At 41.2% G+C, this 19,914-nt stretch overlaps 3 protein-coding genes across 5 annotated transcripts; 2 read left to right on the plus strand and 1 right to left on the minus strand.

Moving 5' to 3' along the window:
• Positions 1-1,302: 1,302 nt before the first annotated feature.
• Positions 1,303-8,117, minus strand: LOC132791089 (protein MON2 homolog). The gene is made up of 12 exons (XM_060799893.1): positions 7,747-8,117; positions 7,359-7,490; positions 6,763-7,305; positions 6,100-6,704; positions 5,611-6,041; positions 4,834-5,549; positions 4,434-4,772; positions 3,730-4,374; positions 3,490-3,671; positions 2,322-3,428; positions 2,179-2,261; positions 1,303-2,120 (listed from the first exon to the last, which is right to left on the minus strand). The coding sequence occupies exons 1-12, from the start codon at positions 7,870-7,872 to the stop codon at positions 1,942-1,944; spliced, it is 5,088 nt and encodes a 1,695-aa protein (XP_060655876.1). The 5' UTR covers positions 7,873-8,117; the 3' UTR covers positions 1,303-1,941.
• A 356-nt stretch (positions 8,118-8,473) lies between these two features.
• Positions 8,474-16,179, plus strand: LOC132791155 (acetylgalactosaminyl-O-glycosyl-glycoprotein beta-1,3-N-acetylglucosaminyltransferase-like). The gene is made up of 4 exons (XM_060799977.1): positions 8,474-9,331; positions 13,283-13,831; positions 13,909-14,208; positions 14,552-16,179. The coding sequence occupies exons 2-4, from the start codon at positions 13,381-13,383 to the stop codon at positions 15,634-15,636; spliced, it is 1,836 nt and encodes a 611-aa protein (XP_060655960.1). The 5' UTR covers positions 8,474-9,331; positions 13,283-13,380; the 3' UTR covers positions 15,637-16,179.
• Positions 16,180-16,299: 120 nt separating this feature from the next.
• Positions 16,300-19,905, plus strand: LOC132791162 (beta-1,3-galactosyltransferase 5-like). Of its 3 annotated transcripts, XR_009632877.1 has the most exons (4): positions 16,300-16,677; positions 16,836-18,205; positions 18,326-18,627; positions 18,919-19,905. XR_009632877.1 is itself a non-coding variant. In XM_060799996.1 (3 exons), the coding sequence occupies exons 2-3, from the start codon at positions 18,360-18,362 to the stop codon at positions 19,782-19,784; spliced, it is 1,134 nt and encodes a 377-aa protein (XP_060655979.1). In that variant the 5' UTR covers positions 18,143-18,205; positions 18,326-18,359; the 3' UTR covers positions 19,785-19,896. The 3 variants fall into 3 exon arrangements, 2 of the variants coding, with proteins under 2 accessions (XP_060655979.1, XP_060655971.1); XM_060799996.1 differs by lacking the exon at positions 16,300-16,677 and having other exon boundaries at positions 18,143-18,205; positions 18,919-19,896; XM_060799988.1 differs by lacking the exons at positions 16,300-16,677; positions 16,836-18,205 and having other exon boundaries at positions 18,227-18,627; positions 18,919-19,896.
• Positions 19,906-19,914: the final 9 nt, after the last annotated feature.

The following is a 19,914-nucleotide window of genomic DNA, read 5'->3' on the forward strand; positions in this document are numbered from 1 at the left end:
AAGTGAGATTTGGCGTGTCTATGGTAAACTAACCTGATAAGCTACATTTCGTCCAAATGCTAATGTATATTCCAAGGACACATTTCCGAGATCCAAGGACCAACTCTATCGATTGGCATCAAAAAAATAACGTGCCATCTCATAATCCAGCACTTGCAAATTTTCAGTTCGGGGGCTATAGAAAATATGTGAATATCGAGAATTGTAGGATAACTTCAGAACAGTAAGGACGATTTGAATGTCCCCACCAAGAGCTTTCGTTTGACGCAGGACCAAGATATTCGCTATTTTATGTATTAGAAAAAGTCCTTGTAGCTTGGCTGCAGGATATTCGTCGTTTTCAGTGTGTCAATCAGTTTGGATTTATTAAAGCTATATATGTGCCAAAGGACATCACGATAGTCCTTCAAATTTTTCTATACTCACCCTTGAAAAAATGAATGACGGATTAATTACATTTTTATAGCATACTTTGAAGGTGCGTCCAGGATTTTTTTTCGAAAACAAGCTATATCTCGGACACATCCATCCGCATTTTCTAAGGACACATATTGCTAGGATCGCAAAGACCAACTCTTTCGACTGGCATCAAAAAAATATTGGGTCATCTAAGGATCCAACACTTGTAATTTTGTGGTCAGCGACTTAAGGGGAATAAGCTAAATTTGCAAAGTGCAGGATAACTCAGGAACTACAAGGACGATTTAAATGTCTTTTGGCAGGATGGTAGTGGTCATCAATAGTTGTCGTTTGGCATAGGACTCGCAAGGATCAGACAGGATATGGTTGAGTTATTCGCTATTTTCTGTAAACAAAAAAGTCCTTATAACTTGGCTGATTGCAGGATATTCGTCCTTTTTAGTATGTCAATCGGTTTGTATTGATAAAAGCACTCTGTGTGCCAAAGGACATCATGATCGTCCTTCAAATGGCCGAGATACGGCAGATTTTTCAAATTCTTGGAACATTTTCCTTAAAAAAATTTTAAGAGTATTTTTTGGAAAGACAAAAAATCCTTGAATGCGAATTGATAGTTTTCGTTACAGTGATGACAAAAAGAAAGGTCCTCGCCAGATCCTTAAAGATTTGCCCGAGTTATGGCTAGAAAATGATTAAACAGGCCACATCTTTAGTGTCTTTTTGTGTGCCCGAAATACCTTTATGTATTATTCACACATTGTATGGGGTGTAATCAGTTTATTATTTAATTGCACGAGCAAAAATTCCAACTAAAGTGGACACACTTGTGATAACTGGAATTGGCGTCATAAATCAAGGTCTTAGGCTGTAGATTTGTGAGTGAAAAGTTTTTACGTAATAATAATTTTGCTTTATTTAAAAACGTCACTACAAAGTTGTTGCATCATGGTTAAGTATAGTCGTATTTGATTCAGATAACACGCAAGTCTATTTCATTTCTAGGTAGGTTTGTTTAAAATGTGCTACACGCATAGCTCATAAGTAATTATCATATCATATCGTTATCGTTATCAGTGAACAGCGAAAAGGTACTAAAGAAATATATATTGTTTTTCTTTTTGGCTGCTGTTGCGATAGCTGCATTATAGGTTAACGAGGTTCGCTTTGGGTAACTTATCTTATCAAGCTGTAAAGCTCTTGACAGCAATGTGTTTCTTGAGATGTTTGTAGTCCACTTTTCAAGATAGATAATGCCACACATACATATATACTTAGGTCTTATTAGCTGTACCACTACAATAGTAATAATAATAATAATTATACAAATACATATATATGTTATAATATAGGGAGGGATAGCGCAGGGGTAAAAGTGATAACAATATTAAATTATGCACATTAAAATAAATATGTAAATATTAGATAAGTGTATGTAAATATATATATTCAAAAGGACAATTGGCTTAAACAATTAAAAACGATTCGCTTCCGTTGGCTGGTTGGCTGGCTTTATGCATATTCTCACTGCTGACCATTCGATTGTATTGCATTGTCATTGGAGGTGCGAGGTGCTTGCAACAGATCCGTATACTGCAGCAGCGCTTCGCGTAGCGATCGCGACACCTCCGGCGACGTAGTTGTGGTGCAGTCCACCAGATAAGGATACAGTCCTATGAGCAGATCCCAGGCGGGCTTATTGACTGCAAAATCAAACAGAAACTTAAGGATTTTGAAGGTTTTTAGATGAAGCTTACTTACCTTTGGATGCTGGCGCCTTCTTCATGGACACCACTAGCGTTGCGATTGCCTTAAGCACAAAAGATATTTCCGACAGCCTGAATCTGCAGAAATACATTAAATTCAAGTTGAAATGCCTGTTTAATTTACAGTTTCAGACTCACCTGGGCAGCGGACACTTGCCACTCTGGCGTTCGTCATCATTGAACCGCTTTAGCACCTCCTGGAAGCGATGCAGCAACGCAGTGACCGCCAAGCGGCCGGCAAAATCCTTGCTGACATTGCCGCCGGCGCCAGCAGCAGTTAGTAGATTAGCATTAAGGCGATTATTGTTGCTGGCTGTGACGCTGGTCTGATCCTCCAGAAGTGAGAACTGCAGCAACGTTTCAAAACAAGTTTTGGCAAAGATTTCGCGCAACTTCCAATCCGATTCATAACAGATGTTGCTGTCGGACGCCGAGTGTATGGAGCCCTTGTTGAGCAGCACCACAATTTGCATAATAAACTGATGCGGCATTTCGTGAGCAAACGGCAACACTTCGTCGCGCAGCAACTCAATCACTTGGCAATCAATGGTCTCATCTAGCACAATCTCCTCTAGCCCGCGATCCTCGATGGTGCACACGCTGACGGGAAACAGAAACTTGTCCAATGTGTCAGCCAAATCATCCCAAAGACTATTGAAATGCTGAGGCTTCACTCGCGCCACCTTCAAGCCCGTGTGCAGCACACTGATTAGACTGGAGATGGCCAGCTTCCAGGTGCTCGACGACAGACACTTGTACTTCATCGCTAGCGGAGTGCGCAACGCCTTGACAATGTCGTGTAGTATCTGCTCCTGCACCACCGATTCCTCGGTGGCAGTGCTCTGATACAACTTGACGCAAATACTGATGGACTTCTCGCCGAATGGAATGTAATTCATGCTGACCACTTCAATGGATGCATTGTTGGCATAATGAGCACTCGGTTTGCCATACTTGTTGTGCTCGACGCTCTGCTGAAAAGTGGGCGGTGCACAGGCAAACTTGCTGAAGATCAGTAGCTGGCGAAAGATGGCGGGTATCAGTTGGCGTATGCTGGGGTCCGAATCTGCTCGCGTTGCCTCTTTCTGTATCAGTTCCATGCACTCCAATATACCATCATGCAGGGGCGTCAGCAACGTATCGGACACCGTGGACATAATGTAAGGAACCGCATCCGTTTGCACGGGAATGCAAACTGCATTCGTTAGCACCGTGCAGAACTTGTCAAAGTCGGATGCACTGAATCTGCAAGAGCAATATAATGATTAACAATTAAATGTGGGACGTAAGAGGTTTGCAGTCGCACCTGACTTGAATGTGCTGGAAGATAGCAGGGAAGATTTGTATGAGCGCCGTGAGAAAAGCCTGACTGGGAATGTAAAAGTCCTCTTGGCTGTCGCCAGCGGTGCCACCAGAAGACAGTTGTCTTGATGTCGCCGACATCTTAGTGCTCTCCATGCCAATGCTTAGCCAAATGTTCCAGGCAATCTAAAAAGATTATGTTAGTTTAATAAAAATGCTGATAACAAAGCAATTTGCTACTTACAGTCCAGATTTCATCGTCCTGCTGCTGTGCCGTTTGTGCATCTTTCAGCGCACGCTCCGTGCTATTGTGATACATGATCTCTTGCAGCGATTTGAGTGCCGCCAAGGATACTTCACCATTCTTGCTGAGTGCCGCATTTTGTATGAACTCAAGTATCAACGACCAGGCACGCTCAAAGTCGCCCAGCATCTGCAGCAACTCGCGCTTGGTGTTAAACACTCGACAGACGCCAGAGAGCGTCAGCACCTGCGTTTCAGCCCATTGCTTCTGTGCCGTATTGCGTGAATGATGGATGAGAATGTTACCACTAGCATCGACCTTCTCGTTGCTGGCCGAGCTGCTGAGAGCGCGCACATTGTCCAAGAGTGGGAAAAGCACCTGCCACACAAGCGCCTGCCATGTGGGTGGATTCAACAGACTGCCATGCGCCGCAATTGTGGAGAACAGAGTTTGGCCGGCAGACTTGCGCACAGCTGGTCGCAGATCCACGCAGAGTTCACCCAGCTTGGCATACAAGCACATCCACAGCTTGTCGAATTGCGGCATTTTAACGGTGCCCGGAAAGTCGGGCAATATAGTCACATCTTCCAGTTGCGTGGACATAAGTTTGTCTTGATTTTGATTGAAAAAGTCCGAGATATTCCACTGCAAATAAAAGGTATACGTTAAAAAAACAATTCACAATTCATTGTTTTCTAATTTACCATCAGACCAATGGCTGTCAACGAGATATTCAGCTCCTGCGTTTGCGAGCCAAACTTGGCGGCTGTGCTGATGCAAAGTGGTAGGCAGCGCCAAGGCATTACGGTCAGAAAGTCGGTGATGACCAGCTGCAAACACTGGAATGCAGTGCGTATCAACGGCTCGCCATGATGATCATTTACAGCGCCAATGATCTCAATGATGGCTGGCCAGCCAAACGAGAGTATCTCTCCGGCTGTATTAAGAATCTGCAACACGCAATCCAGCTGGCGTTGACGCACATCCGCATGCAGCACAGTTGACAGCTCCGAGAGAGGACTCAGCAACATAGTTTGCAGTTCCTGAAAGCAATGAAGCATTAAATTGTCAGCTCTTTTTGTAGATAACTTTGCAAGTACTCACTATATTCTCCTTGAGCGGCTGCTTGTGCTTGAATTGCAGCGCAGACTTCACCAGATACGTTATGGCCTCCACGCCCCATTCCCGCATGCGTATATGACGATGCTGGCACACCTCCAGCAGATGATTGGTAAGCGGTCTCCATAACACCTCAATTCGTGGCATATTCACCAATCCCGTTTCCATGAGCTTCGCCACCGCAAACAACGATGGCTCCCGATTGGCATAGGCCAGTTCCATGGCTTCATGCGAGAGCTTGCACAATGCATCGATCAGATGATGGAGCGCCACATCGTCCAAATACTGACTCGACTCAAACAGCTGGCCAATCATTTGCGACAGCACTGGCAAATCAGCCATCACTGCCGTTTGAATGCCCACATTGGAATCCACGGCTGGTTTTGGCATCGCCTGCAAACTGCCGCCCGTGGAGGGCTTCAGTCCCAGTATCCAAACCAAATGCTGCAGCGTTTGCAGCACAATGTGCCACGAGGTGCCCAGGATGCTGCCATTGTTGTGCGCCAGCAATAAAATCGCACGCATGCACTGCAGATTCTTATTGGTCAGCATAACAGGTGCCTGCATCACACTGTGTGGCAACGAGGCGCTGGGCAATGGTGTGCCAACTGCCACAATTTGGGGACGAAAGTCGCCGCCATCTGCGCTGCAGCTGTTGATGAACTGACTGCTCAGATCCTGGCTGCCGCTGCGCGTGTGACCTGGAAAATTATATAGAAAACATAAAATAAATATCGGGTTCACTTATTAGCATTCACTTACAACGCAAATCCGCATCGGGCTGCGAATTGTTGGCAAATATGGACATGGCGTAGTGTGGCGGAAAAGAGGCACGACACATGGCCATAATGAAAGCATCTCGCGGCTGCAATTGATCCAACATGCCGCACAATGCTGCATAGTTTTGCATGGCCTTCAGTATGTTCTCGGTGGTCGCCTCATCGATCGATGTTTCTACCAGTGGAATGAAAGCGCTCAATAGGCCGGACCAGCTGGAGTTCACCAGCTGCAGACAGAGCGGCTTGTGCTCCTCCTCGCTAACAATAGCCGTATTGTGGGTGGGATGCAGCTCCGGTGTGCGCTGTATGACGCCACCAATGGAACGTGTCATGTCCAGAAGTATGGCATAGGCCAAAGAAATGCCATAACTATCGGGTATATTGGGCGCATCCACTTTGTCCAGCAACTCCAAACTAAAAGCGAAATTTGTTAGCAAAGTAATTAAATGTGTGCAAGGTGCAAGCTACTTACTAAACCGCCTTGGATACGCCGGGCGCAAAGGTGGCCACTAGTGGCAGATAAGCGCCTCGAAACATGAAGCCACACTGATTACTACCACCACTTGCCAGCGCTGCCAATGTGCTGGGCTGTTGTCCAGCCCCGCCAGGCAGCTGCTGTCCACCACCATTGCTCAGGACAGCGGACGCATTGATCAACGAGTAGCGCACATAGCTGCCCATGGCGGCAATCATATCGTGTATGATGTGTGTGGCATGATTCTTCAGATCGTACGACAGACAGAAGAAGGCAATTAGCGTGGAGCGTGTAACCAACTTATGTATGACCTCCAAGGCCAAGGCACGCTGCCAATGCGGCTTATCGGGATCCAGAAACTTGATGATCAGCGACAAGAAGATCTCGCATTCCGTTACAAGAATTGTGTGATACTTTTGTATAAGTATCGCCACCAGACGCAATAGCCGCATGCTTATGGGGAAGTATGGCTTTTCAGCTGGCACAGCTGCGGTGCCGTTGTTGCTGGAAGGCGGTAGTTGACGGTGTTTGACATTGGGCGAGAACAGCTTGATAACCAAGGCGCAGACGCGCTCCTTCAACAGCATGCGAAAATCCTGATTCTATAAGAACAAAGGAGAAGAATTAGAATTCGAATTACTGAGAAAACAGTTTACTTACCTCATGAAACACAGCGCTAAAGTTGCTGAGCACCGCTTCGAGCAGCTCCAAGCCAAAGGGACGCGTCATCTCAGTGATCCCCACAAGCCAATAAGGCTGCTCGGCATTCACCAGCTGCACCAGATCCTGAAACAGCCGAAATGCATCCAATGCAAACGTTTGGCCATCCTGCGAACTATTCGAGCCATCGGCATCCGGCAGCTGTTGTTGCTGCTGCTGTTGTTGCAAGCCGGGCACCGAATCTTTTTCAAGATAGACGCGCTCAAAGACCAGCGACACCAACTGTCTTATCGTCGCCCCCGCTGTATTCACAATGGTGGAATTCTTGGTGTAGTGCAGACGAAAGCAAAGCACCAGCGCCTTAGCCAAAGTGTCGCCATGCACCACAAGATTTGTGGTTAACAGCAGAGTGACTGTCTGCAACACCTTGACCTCTTCGATGTTGTGCTCCATGAGTGTCCACAATGCATTTGTAATGTAGAGAGCTCCCTTTTGATCCACCACTTGCTGGGTGATAAGCCGTTGCATCATGCCGAGGCAGAACTACAAACAAAGACATTAGTTGATTGCCATTGCTATGATAATGAGTCACTCACCTTGATGATTTTCAAGTCTTTGGTTTCGCAGCCCTGAACAAGCGGATAGAGTATCTGATTGACGGTGTAATACACCGAGTTTTGTTGGCTGCTGCCCGCGGTGGCGAGCTTGGCAATCGCCTCCTCGCATGCCTGCAAAATTGCAATGCACAACCAATTCAATTAATGTAATTGTCATAAAATCAATTTTATTTCCGCTTTGTGCCGGCGTTTGCTATCAATTTCATAATTGCGTTGCGCAGACCAACACCACCCCTCCACCCCATAAGAGGCGTCGGCCACCCACCTTCTCTCTTCTCACCACCCACTTTTGGCCGCATGACAAATTGCCGCAATTAGAAAGAAGGCAATGATGCACACGTCAGCTGAGTACATGACCCTGACTTACCTCTTTTATTTGCGGATACTTCTTCTTTGTTTCTAGTGAGAGCGTCTTAAAATCTGCCTGCAGCGCCTCAACAAATTTATGCACATCAGTGCCTCCGCCCACCACCCCTCCACCCACAAATGACATAGTTATGCGTTCGGTGTGTTGGTTTTGTTGGTTTTCAGCTTCAGCTGCTCCTTGCTCCTTGTTAATCGTACGACACTTAGTGCATTACATGCATGCAACATTTAAATAACAACAACAATGTGTTTTCCATGCGTTTAATGCCACTTTACGCTTATGATGACGCGATTGCAGCAGTCAATTTCCGCAAACACGCACAATAACAAATTCTTGGTTGTTGAAAAATTTTGTGAATCGCTCTTATTGACAGCTGCAGCTGACGTACACAATTTCTCGATAAACGCAATTGCGGGCGCTCGCGTTCGCACGTGCCAACAGTTGTGCAACTGTTCTACAATTAACATTTCGCTCCATTTGAGGAACCAGTTAGTGGCACACATATTTAAAATTACTATCTTAATTGCTAAGAGTCCAACACGTGTTCCACTAAAAATAACTTAAGATAATTAATTATTACTATTAATTAGTTTCACCTTGTCAATCTGTTAAAAAATCTCAGTTCGCAGTAACAATTACAGTTTGCTGTTAATAACATCGCGCAACGGCGATAAATTTACAGACTGCAGTTATCGCTATAACAGGGTGACTATTATTATTAGAGAAAAGAAGCAGAAGTGTAAAACGACTGACGGACGAAGACGGCCGATTCGCACCCGTTCACGTTCGCTCGCGCGGAGTAAACAAAAAGTGTATTTCGAGATTAATTTTAATGAGATTAAAATCCCAAATACCGAGGCATTAAATTGCATACGTGCTCGCGATAATAAAGTGCATAACACTTTGGCGATGTAATAAACTGCAATCCATCGTCGCGCAGCAACAACCAATGCAAAAAAAGCAGCAGCAGCAGTCAAGTAACTGAGCAAGAAAGAAAGAAAAAAACCCGAAACCTTTGCATACACGCATGTGTATTAGTATAATATTATTGGCCAGAAATAAACGCATAGTCTGTTTTTAAACCTGCCTATAGTGTGCATGACTAATGTGGGGAAACAGCAGCAGCAGCTAATGTCTCCAATGACGTTATAACTGCGCTAAAGGCTAACAATATACACTCAGGCTCTCCCAAGGCGAAGCGACAACAGGCCAAAAAAGCACCTGGAGTGTATTTGTTTGCTACTGTGTGCGCGTGTGTGTGTGTGCAGCAACTTATCATTGTCGGTGGCGCTTGAACTATTGTCAACAAACGTAAATTAATTATGAACAAACACTAAAAATAAACCAATAATAAGACAAACGGCCAGGCCAGGCAGCCCCCCATCTAGTAATTATGCTTGACCCTGGTCCAACAATAGCCACAGCCAACACAGCTAAAACAAGCATAGCCAAAGCCAAAGTCTCATCACCAACGACTTTGTCGCTGTCTTCAGGCTAACGCCGCCGTCGACGTCGCTGCCGCTGCTTCAATTAACAAATTTACTCGTCAAGTTGTCGACGACGAAGCTGCGACTAAAAGCTGCAGGTGAGTTTAGTTCGAGAGTCTCTTTTTTTTTGTAATTTTTTGTTGTTGTGTCCCAAATGATTGTCTAAAAAGCCGCAATGCAATGCGATGACTGTTGATTTTGATTTTGTTTTTCACTCTTTTGTTGTTGTTAAATTATTAACATAACATATAACCATAGTGTGGTTGCTCAAAAAACATTGAGCAATAGTTTTTTTTAAGCGCACGATTATTGCTAAATTCCACATGCGTATTACGAGCAAAGCGAAGGTTTCATTAGTCCGACAGACGGAAGTAACTTGGCCAACACTCACACACACACACACACACACACACACACACGTGTTAACTCAGCTGATGATCAGCTGCTATCTCATGGATATATCATCTATGAAGCTGGTCAACGCCCTCTTCAACTCTTTAAGTCTCTTTTGCCTCGCTATGATGCGACTTTGATTGATAGCAACGATGTTTGAACCACACAGATTTTTCTTTTTTTTTTTTTGGTAATTTTTTTGGTTTGGTTTTTTGGGTTTAAAACCCGTTTTATACTCAGCATAACCGACGATTATCTGCGCTGCTGCGGTTCATTGTACGTAGCCCAGGGTTCAAACTTTACTAAATATTTCCCAAGTTCGCATAGCCTCGATTTATTCACCTACTCCAACTCCAACACTTATTATCACGGTGTTGCAATTGTATTTGTTCATTGGGTACTCAACTAATTATTCGCGATTTTTAACAGCTCAGCAGCCTATTTAAGAGCAAACACGTGTAATCGTCATAACTAATAAGCGAAAGATGTATAATTTCTATTTAAACAAAATCTAAAATTATAAGTAGAGGTTCAATAAAATATTATTAGTATATTGGAAAGGAATTAATTTTTATTTAATTTGTAATAATAATAAAATTGAAATATAGGCAGTGTTTTTGCTAAAATACAAACCATAAAACTTACAAAATTATATCTATTTTACTCTACTTTCAAGTCTAAAAATACAAATTTGCCCTTCACTACAAAACAAAGTAAATAGTTATTTTAAATTTCAAAAACCTCGTTACAATTCCTTGGAAAAAAAAAACAAAATGCTTTGCTTATCCGCCTTTAATTATGCGAGCACCGAAATGTGTTAAAAATATATTTTTGTATGCTATGTGTAGATAAATAAATTACTACAGTTTATGTGTGTGTGTCAGTTTCCTGAGTGTGGCATTTAGCTGATAAGCCACAAATTAGTAATTGTGGCAAATGGTGTTGCACACTTGTCGACTTAAGCGGGAAACGTAGTATTGATTACATTAACATTTGTTCAACTAATCAAAACACAGGTAAATAAATGCTGTGCTCTTTATCAGCAGAGATCGATAAACTGTGCAAGATGATGAGTCACTTGTGATTAGCTCTTGAAGAGCAGCAATAAAAGCAGTTAAAGCAGCAATAAATTCAGCTGATAACGCGCTATAGCTTTCGCTTTCGTTAGTAAAGAGTCTAGACTTTTAGGGTTTCAGTTTCCATGCGTCACGCTGCGGTCTCCAATACCAAAAACACACATCACAAACACATCAAATGGCATGATTAGTTTCATCTTTAGTGAGATGTGCGATGTACGATAAGTTGCAGAATTGCGTCAGGGATCGCGTAAATCTCGTCAACAAGACTGTAGTCAAATAACTTGGCGATAACACACACTAAAAATACTATATTTTTATATCTCGAAAGCACTCAAGAATCTTTGCAGATCTTATCGAAATTGTTTTTCATTAGAATCGCTTGTTTTGTTTTGCGTATAACCTTGATGTTTGCCAGTAAAAATGATTAGTCTGAAGATACGTTTTATTGATTGATAAGATAGACGTTTATTATTTGTGAATGAGTTCTTTTGCTTTTATTGTCAGAAAATAATTTATTTATTTAGCAGTAGTGCATTTTTAATTAGTGTATGTAAAAGCAATTGTATGTATCCATTTTTATTCGATTTTCCTCAGTTCTCTGTTTTAATTAGCTACTGATTAGATACACTTGTCCAGTTCGCCCCTTCAGCACATTTTACTATGTGGGAAGCACGTCCGATAACAGTTATCAAAATTAATTTTCGAGGAATCTTATAGATTCTGATTGGAATGTCCCCAACAATTACACATAGTAATATACCGAATGACAACTAATTTGATATGACTTTTCGAATCCATCAATTTAATTAAATTACGTACGCTGATAAGCTTTCAATTTATCTTGAATTTATAGAGAAAACTCTATAAATTTAAATTTATCACAAATTTGGGAAAATTGATATGATAATAAAAAGAGTAAAGGTCTTAGAATTTATCGAACTAATCAAATAAGAGAAAAGTTGTCAATAAATATCGTTAATAAAGTTTAAGTGTCAGCTTAAACTTTGGCTCTGTTGATAAGCTTTAAGTAAATATCTTTATGCATTTGAGTTTAAAAAAAGAACCCTTTGCTCAAATTTCCAAGAATTGAAGTAGCTTATACTCAACTCTTAATGCTATAAATCCATCCGCCTCAAGTTTCAGTGGCTTGTCAGAAGTATTGTTGTGATAAGAAAGCAACACTCATTGCTTGCGATCGACAAGCGATTAAAAGGTACAGCTCCAAGAGCTATTCAATGTTCTATTGCCGCGTCTACTATACTTTTGTCGAGTATGTGGGTCGATTCAAGTCAAGTGGTCAGACGCCAAGTGGTTTTTTCTTTTTTATTTTGGTTTGTTTTTTTTTTTTGGGGTTTTTGCGAAGGCGGTTTCATCAAGTACTCGCGTTCTTTCCATCAGCAAATCGGGTCAAGAATGTGTTGGCATCAAGCTGTTGTCTACTACCTTATGGAAGACATTGTAGCATACAAAAGAGTTTGCTGACAACAACGGCTCTGGATGCTGGACTCGATTGTGTATTCCCACTCTTCACGTTTGTCCAGTTCATTAGCATGCCCAGAACAACATTCATGCTTCATCTGCAACGTGTCTCTTTGTGACTCTTTAGCCCAAATTATTTATTTACTCTCCATGCCGCCGCCTCCATCAGCTACGTGTTTTGTATATTATTGAAGCAATTGATCGATCGTTGTTTTGCCCACATTATATAAGGCCAATAGCGGGGCTGTGAATAGATCACTTTACGTCCCGTTTCCATTGAAAGTGGCTAAATAAAGAGTCATAATTTGTGTGTGCAAATGTGTCAGCGAGACAGCATTTAATTTGTTTATTGAATGCATGAAAGAAATAACGATTTTATTGCAGTGACTCAAATGCAAAAGACCAACAAATGACCTTCGGTTTAAGTCCTAGTAATTTCTTTAATTATATTTTAATAATATACAAAATGATTAGCTATTAAAATGGGGAATGGTTTTTGTTTTATTCAGCAATTCGAATAGCAGTTATATTCTGCTTTAACAATTTTCAGTTAATTATAAACTTGTTTTTTTTTATAATTGATGTGGCGATTGAATATTAAAAATATAGTTGTGTTGGATACAGCTAATAGTTGAAATCACTTTATTTATTAAAGCATCAAGTTTAGAATTCGTATAAAAATATTTATTTTAATCAGATTATTTTCGAAGCTTTTAACTATTATTTTGGTAGCAATAGATTGTTTAATTATAAATATTTTTATTATTCCTTAATTCGAATTAGAATATTAATACTTTCTTTAAGGTTTTTCTGTTATTCAAATTCTGAAGTCTCATTGGCATTGTTGACTCAAACTCCCGACTTTTCTGATTAGCTACGCAGCATTTCCGTGCTCTTTTCACTCTCTCTCTCATTTGAGCATATCTAATATCAGCAATTCTCCACCATTCTCTGCTATGAACAATAACCCTCAGGCACAATCGCGCTTATACATTTGCTTATACATTTTATGAATAAACCATTCGGTTCTATTATATTATTACATAGACTGAGTCTCGCAAAATATGAATATAATTTCTTGTTTATCTCTCGTTGCAGTATACAGAAAAAGACACAGAAAATTAAATATTTAAACGAAATACTCAACGAATCAAAGATTTGAAATTGGAGATTGTTAATAAATAAACAGGATCAAAATGGCGGCAGTTGGAAGTTTGCATAATACTCGCATTCTGCGTTTTCTGCTCGTCTTAATCGTCGTGATACTCACCATCTTCATCTATGCATCATACTCAACAACAACAACACTGACGCCCACGCATATTCATGCCCCGGCGGTGCCTCCCCCCACACCCCAGCAACTGATTGGAGGAGGAGGTACATTGAATAACACTGGCGATGCGAGCCTAGCAGCCGTTGTGGCCGAGGAGCCGAGCATTGCCAAGGCGCGGCAACATGAGCAGCAGCAGCAACACAGAAGACCACCGCAGCCGCCACAGCATCGATTGCCCACCATCGATGAGGATGCGCTGCTGGACGGTGGAGCTGCCGGCGCAAGTCCGATGGCGGGCAGCGAACAGTCGCCTAATGTGGCCGATGAAATGCTCGAAGAGCAGCAATATGTGCAAAGTATTGATGCGCTGACAGGTGAGTGCGTTATGCACAATATTGCTAATTGGCTACGAGTGCAATACTATATACTTATATACTCTTAATTGTTCTAGGCAATATCAATAGCAATGGCAATAATAACAATAGCGAGACTGTTAAGCAATCAGTTGGCACATCAGCAAATGCGTCACCACAGCAACAACAACAACAGCAGCAACAGCTGCAACAACAACAGTCGCCTTCGGATGCGGAGATTCTTATGATACCAACTTCTAATTTGCAAAAGTTCATTGAGAATGCCGATAAGATACTGAAGAACATGACATCGAACAGCAGCAACACAGCTGGAGCTGGTGCTGGAAGTGGAGCTGGTGTTGCCGCCTCCGCTGTGCTGCCCAGCGAACAGCGCACGGGTTTGTATAACAACCACAACAAAAATGGGAGTGCCAAGTTGCGTTCTACAGACAGCAGATTAAACAGCGAGCGTGATGGCGACGCGTCAAGCGTCAGGCATCAGGTCATTTCGTTTGTTTGCTAATTGCCCAGCTAGACCAAGTATCGTCTTTCCTAACGGTACAACGTTGTTTGCTCTAAGCTCACGTCCCATATTGAATTGCACATTTACACATTACGCAACGTGGAACGTGGAACGGCACAATTTGCAGACCGCACTTGACGCTCTCATAGATGTCATATTGAATTTCCACCCAGAAAAGTATTTCAATTAATTTATTTCCGTTTCATTTTTTGGCGCAGATAAATCCAATCAGCCTGGCGTGCAGGAGGACTTGCAAATTAATTTGCTGGACAATAATAATGCGGCGGCAGCGCCGCCAGCTGCTGCCTCCTATGCGGTGATGCAAGTCAAGCCGGATGAGACGGCACAAGCGGAACCCAAAGAGAAGTCGCCGCCAGCCAAGCCACCAGCACCCTTGGTGCGTGCAACGAAGCCGAAGGCCAAAAGCAAGCCCAGTGCTCCCAGCACTCCAGTGGATCCATCGAAGGGCATCACAACCGACAAGATCTACGAGAGCGGACATTTGAATGAAGAGATCGATCTGGAGCGCATTTGTCCGCTGAATGGAACCAAGACCAGAATGTTGATACTGATCACATCGGCACAGACACATGCGGATGCACGCATGTCGATAAGACAGACCTGGGGACATTATGGCACTCGTCGGGACATTGGCATGGCATTTGTGTTGGGTCGCGGCACAAATGAGACCGTGAATCAAGCGCTCACCGATGAGAATTATATGTTTGGCGATTTGATCAGGGGCAACTTTATTGACTCGTACAATAATCTGACGTTGAAAACAATCTCATCGCTGGAATGGGCGGATCAGCATTGCAATCATGCTCAGTACATATTGAAGACAGACGATGATATGTTCATCAATGTGCCCAAGTTGTTGAATTTTGTGAAGCAGCTGGAGAAGCACAAGAACAAGCGCCTCATCTTCGGCCGTTTGGCCAAGAAATGGAAGCCAATACGCAATAAGAAATCCAAATACTATGTGTCAACCGATCAGTTCCCAGCGGCTGTGTTTCCATCGTTTACCACAGGTCCTGCCTATGTGATGACCGGGGATATTGTGCACGATCTGTATGTGCGATCATTGAAGACGGTCTATCTGAAGTTGGAGGATGTCTTCACCACGGGCATTGTAGCCCAAAGCCTGGGCATTGAGCGGCTGCATGTGAATGAGTTTGTGAATCGTCGCATCTCATTCAATCCGTGCAATATCCGCAATGCGATAAGCGTCCACATGATCAAGTCAAATGAGCAATTCGATCTGTGGAAGAAGTTGCTGGACCAGACCACTAAGTGTAAATAGTATTTTAGGTTTAAGGTGTGAATTTCATCTACATAATATGTATGTTAAATGTTTAGAGCAATGGATTTAGAAAAACAAAAGAAAACAAAACATAACTAACAGAAAACAACATAAGAAAAGGCAGCTACTACAATGCAGCAACTAGAGATACTTTAGTTTCTAAGTAATAGGAATGTATCTGAATGATCTGAAGATGTCTACTCTCGAGTTACATACAAACATACACAAACAATATAATGTTGTACTCTGCGTACTCTACGGATATGTTTTTAATTATGTTTGGTAGTCTAACTTTAGCATTATAAATGCCATTATTTAACTGATAACTAGCTATAATTGTGGTCATAAGTATGCTAACACAACACACACCCACACATTATTACTCTACGTATCACAACACAAAACTACACAAAAACACATATTTAGAAGCATAATGCTGGGTAAAATTAAACACGAAACGAAACAGTCTCAAAACTATGGACTATTTAATTGTAGTCCACAAAATAATCTGTGTTTTTTTCGAAATATATAAAAAGACAGCTCTTATAAGAGTTTCGAATGTTTTTATCTGCATAAAAAAATGGCAGTTGAGAAGTCTTTTTATACTGGCGCCTTTTGATTTATACTAGAAGTATTTAAATTTTTAATTTACTTTATTTTTAGACTGGTCAACTTTATGCGGGCGATGATAAGAAAAAGCTACCTAATGACGTGTTTTAATACAATACCACGAAAATATCAGACTTTTTTTTGCTTTTGAAAAGTAATTACCTTACAATTTGTTGTATAGTTTATAAGTATCCGCAATTTTGACCGCATTTAACGAATGTCCGTGAAACTGGAGAGAACAATCGAACCTCGCTTTAATATTTGCACACACACACACACGTTACTTTAGTTTTCTTTGGAAACTAACATAAGGAAATTTAACAATGGCAGTTGGAAGTTCAAGAAATTTGCGGATATTGAGCTGGATCGTTTCAATTATATTTTTTATGATTATCTTCTTGTATGCCTTGAATTGGATGAATGAAGATGCAGGTAAAATCTTCAGTGGTTTATTGCAGATTTCGATCAACAACTTAAGCTGTTTAACCATTACACTGGCTAAGCCCGGTTTTTTCTTGAATATTTTTTATTTGTGAACTCTTTCGACTATTTTTAATTTTATTTTTTTAATACCTATTAATTTTTTGCAGACGAAACCCAATTTGCATATTCATTACAATCGATAAAGATATCCAATCCATTCACTGAAACAAACCATCTGTATGAGACCGGTCACCAGAATGTTGATTTGGATATAGCACACGTTTGCCCACTTAATGGGCGTACTACAATTCTGCTCATACTAATCAGTTCGGCTATTTCGCATGAACGTCAACGCATGGCCATAAGACAGACCTGGGGACATTATGCGGCTCGTCGTGATATTGGCATCGCCTTTGTGCTCGGCCGAAGTTTAAGCGAAACTGAAAATAAGGCACTCAGTTCGGAGAATTATTTGTATGGTGATTTGATCAGAGGCAACTTTATTGATTCCTACGAAAATCTAACACTAAAGACGATCTCATCTCTGGAGTGGGCAGACAAGCACTGCAATCGTGCCAAATACATACTGAAGACGGATGATGATATGTTCATAAATGTGCCTAAGCTTTTCAATTTTGTTGAAGAGCAGCTAAAACATAATGTCAAGAGAACAATCTTTGGTCGTTTAGCTAAGAAATCACCGCCGGTTCGAAACAAGGAATCCAAATATTATGTGTCGCCTGGTCAGTATCGTGGAGTATTTCCTGACTATACTACGGGACCAGCTTACCTTATGACAGGCGACATTGTGAATGATTTATATGTGAATGCATTGAAGATTATCTATCTGAAGTTAGAAGACGTTGTTATTACAGGCATTGTGGCGCAGAGTCTAGATATTAAACGTGTGCATGTCAATGAATTTAGAAACACTCGATTATACCTCACAACAAGGAATATTAAAAACTCTATTAGCATACATAGGATTAGTTGTAGTGAACAGTTGAAAGTGTGGCAGAAACAGCACGAATAGTAATTGTTGGTAAATTATATTTTATATTATATATTAAATTTAACGGCTGTTTTGAGAGAATTAAAAGCTGTTCTTGCTGAAGAATGCCCAGAACCAAATAAAGTATAACCAGTCCTCCAATTGTGGAAGTGGTATATTCGGTATATTTTTTTTTTCTTTGACAAAGAGATCGACCTGGAGCGCATTTGTCCGCTAAATGGCAAGATCAGAATGCTGATACTAATTGGCAGGCGAGATTGGCATGACATTTGTGTTTTATTGTCTTATACAATAACATTAAGCTATAAGACTTATTTTGTAGCATTTTGTAAGTACAATATTTTAATTCAAAGAATTGTTGGTATTCCCAGTGATTCTCATTATTCCCTTTTTTATGGCTAGTAATCGCCGCGGTGGTGATACAACAATAATCATTAATGGTCACTCAATTTCACATTAATTGGCAACGCTGTCTCAGTCAAGAAATTAGCTCAGGCGCAAAATATTCGAGTTGCCTTTTGAAAAGTATTTACATTTTACAATTTATTGTATATTTATTTTCATCGCAGTTACCAAATGTTCGCGAAACTGGGCGGAACAATCGTAGCCTCGCTTTAATATTTACATACATATACATTTCTTTAGTTTTCTCTAGAAACCAAGACAAGGAAATGTAACAATGACCGCTGGATGGTTAAGAAATTTGCGGATATTACGTTTGCTCGTTTCATTTGTATTTTTTATGATTATCTTCATCTGCGCTTCATACTCAAACACATCGATGTGGGGACCTCATCTCGTAATCCCCATGAAATTAAGTTGGAATATGACGCGGACTGTGCTGCCGATTATGGAATTGAACAACACTGGAGAGTTTGGACTCTCGCAGCAGCTGTTACGGAGCCAATCTCTAAATATTACTGAGCAGCAGTTGAATAAAAATACAGGTAAAATCTACAGTGGATTACAGCAAATTTCGATCAGCAACTTAAACTTCCTGTAAAACATTACACTGACTAAGCCCTCGCCCACACTGCCAACTGAATTGACAGCTGTGCTGATAAATTCGGAGCTTATCAGTGAGCTCAGTTTTTAAGAGCGCGCACACCGAAAGCTTAATTAAAGCTTTTGCTAATACTCGTTTTAAGACTAGTTGCTAGTTATTACATTTTTTGGTTTTTGAACTGGTCCGAGAATCTTTAATTTTTGTTTATTTAATACATATTCATTTTTTGCAGAACCCCAAATTTCGTCTTCATCACAATCGTTAGAAACATCCAATCCATTTACTGAAGCAAACCAGCTATATGAGACCGGTCACCAGAATGTTGATTTGGATATAGCACACGTTTGCCCACTTAATGGGCTTACTACAATTCTTCTCATCCTAATCAGTTCGGCTATGTCGCATGAACGTCAGCGCATGGCCATAAGACAGACCTGGGGACATTATGCGGCTCGTCGTGATATTGGCATTGCCTTTGTGCTCGGCCGCAGTTTAAACGAAACTGAAAATAAGGCACTCAGTTCGGAGAATTATTTATATGGCGATTTGGTCAGAGGCAACTTTATTGACTCGTACGATAATCTAACACTCAAGACGATCTCATCTCTGGAATGGGCAGACAAGCACTGCAATCGTGCCAAATACATACTGAAGACGGATGATGATATGTTCATCAATGTGCCTAAGCTTTTCAATTTTGTTGAAGAGCAGTTAAAACATAATGTCAAGAGAACGATATTTGGTCGCTTAGCTAAGAAATGGCCGCCTGTTCGAAACAAGAAATCCAAATATTATGTGTCGCATGGTCAGTTTCGTGGATTATATCCAGAGTTTACAACGGGACCAGCTTACCTTATAACAGGCGACATTGTGAATGATTTATATGTGAGGGCATTGAAGATGGTCTATCTGAAGTTAGAAGACGTTTTTATTACAGGTATTGTGGCGAAGAGTCTAAATATTAAACGAGTGCATGTTAATGAATTCAAAAACCGTCGAATGAAACTCACAACAAGGAATATTCAAAACTCTTTTAGCATACATAGGATTAGTTGTAGTGAGCAGTTTGAAGTATGGCAGAAACAGCACGAAAAGTAATTGTTGATAAAATGTATTGTATTATATTATATATTAAATTTAACGGCTGTCTTGCGTCCTGCTGAAGATTGCGCTATACCAAATAAAGTGTGACCAGTCTTCCAATTGTGGAAGTGATACATTCCGTATA

The sequence above is a fragment of the Drosophila nasuta genome, chromosome 2L (genome assembly GCF_023558535.2).
Source record: "Drosophila nasuta strain 15112-1781.00 chromosome 2L, ASM2355853v1, whole genome shotgun sequence".
In the NCBI taxonomy this organism is placed as follows: Eukaryota; Metazoa; Arthropoda; class Insecta; order Diptera; family Drosophilidae; genus Drosophila; species Drosophila nasuta.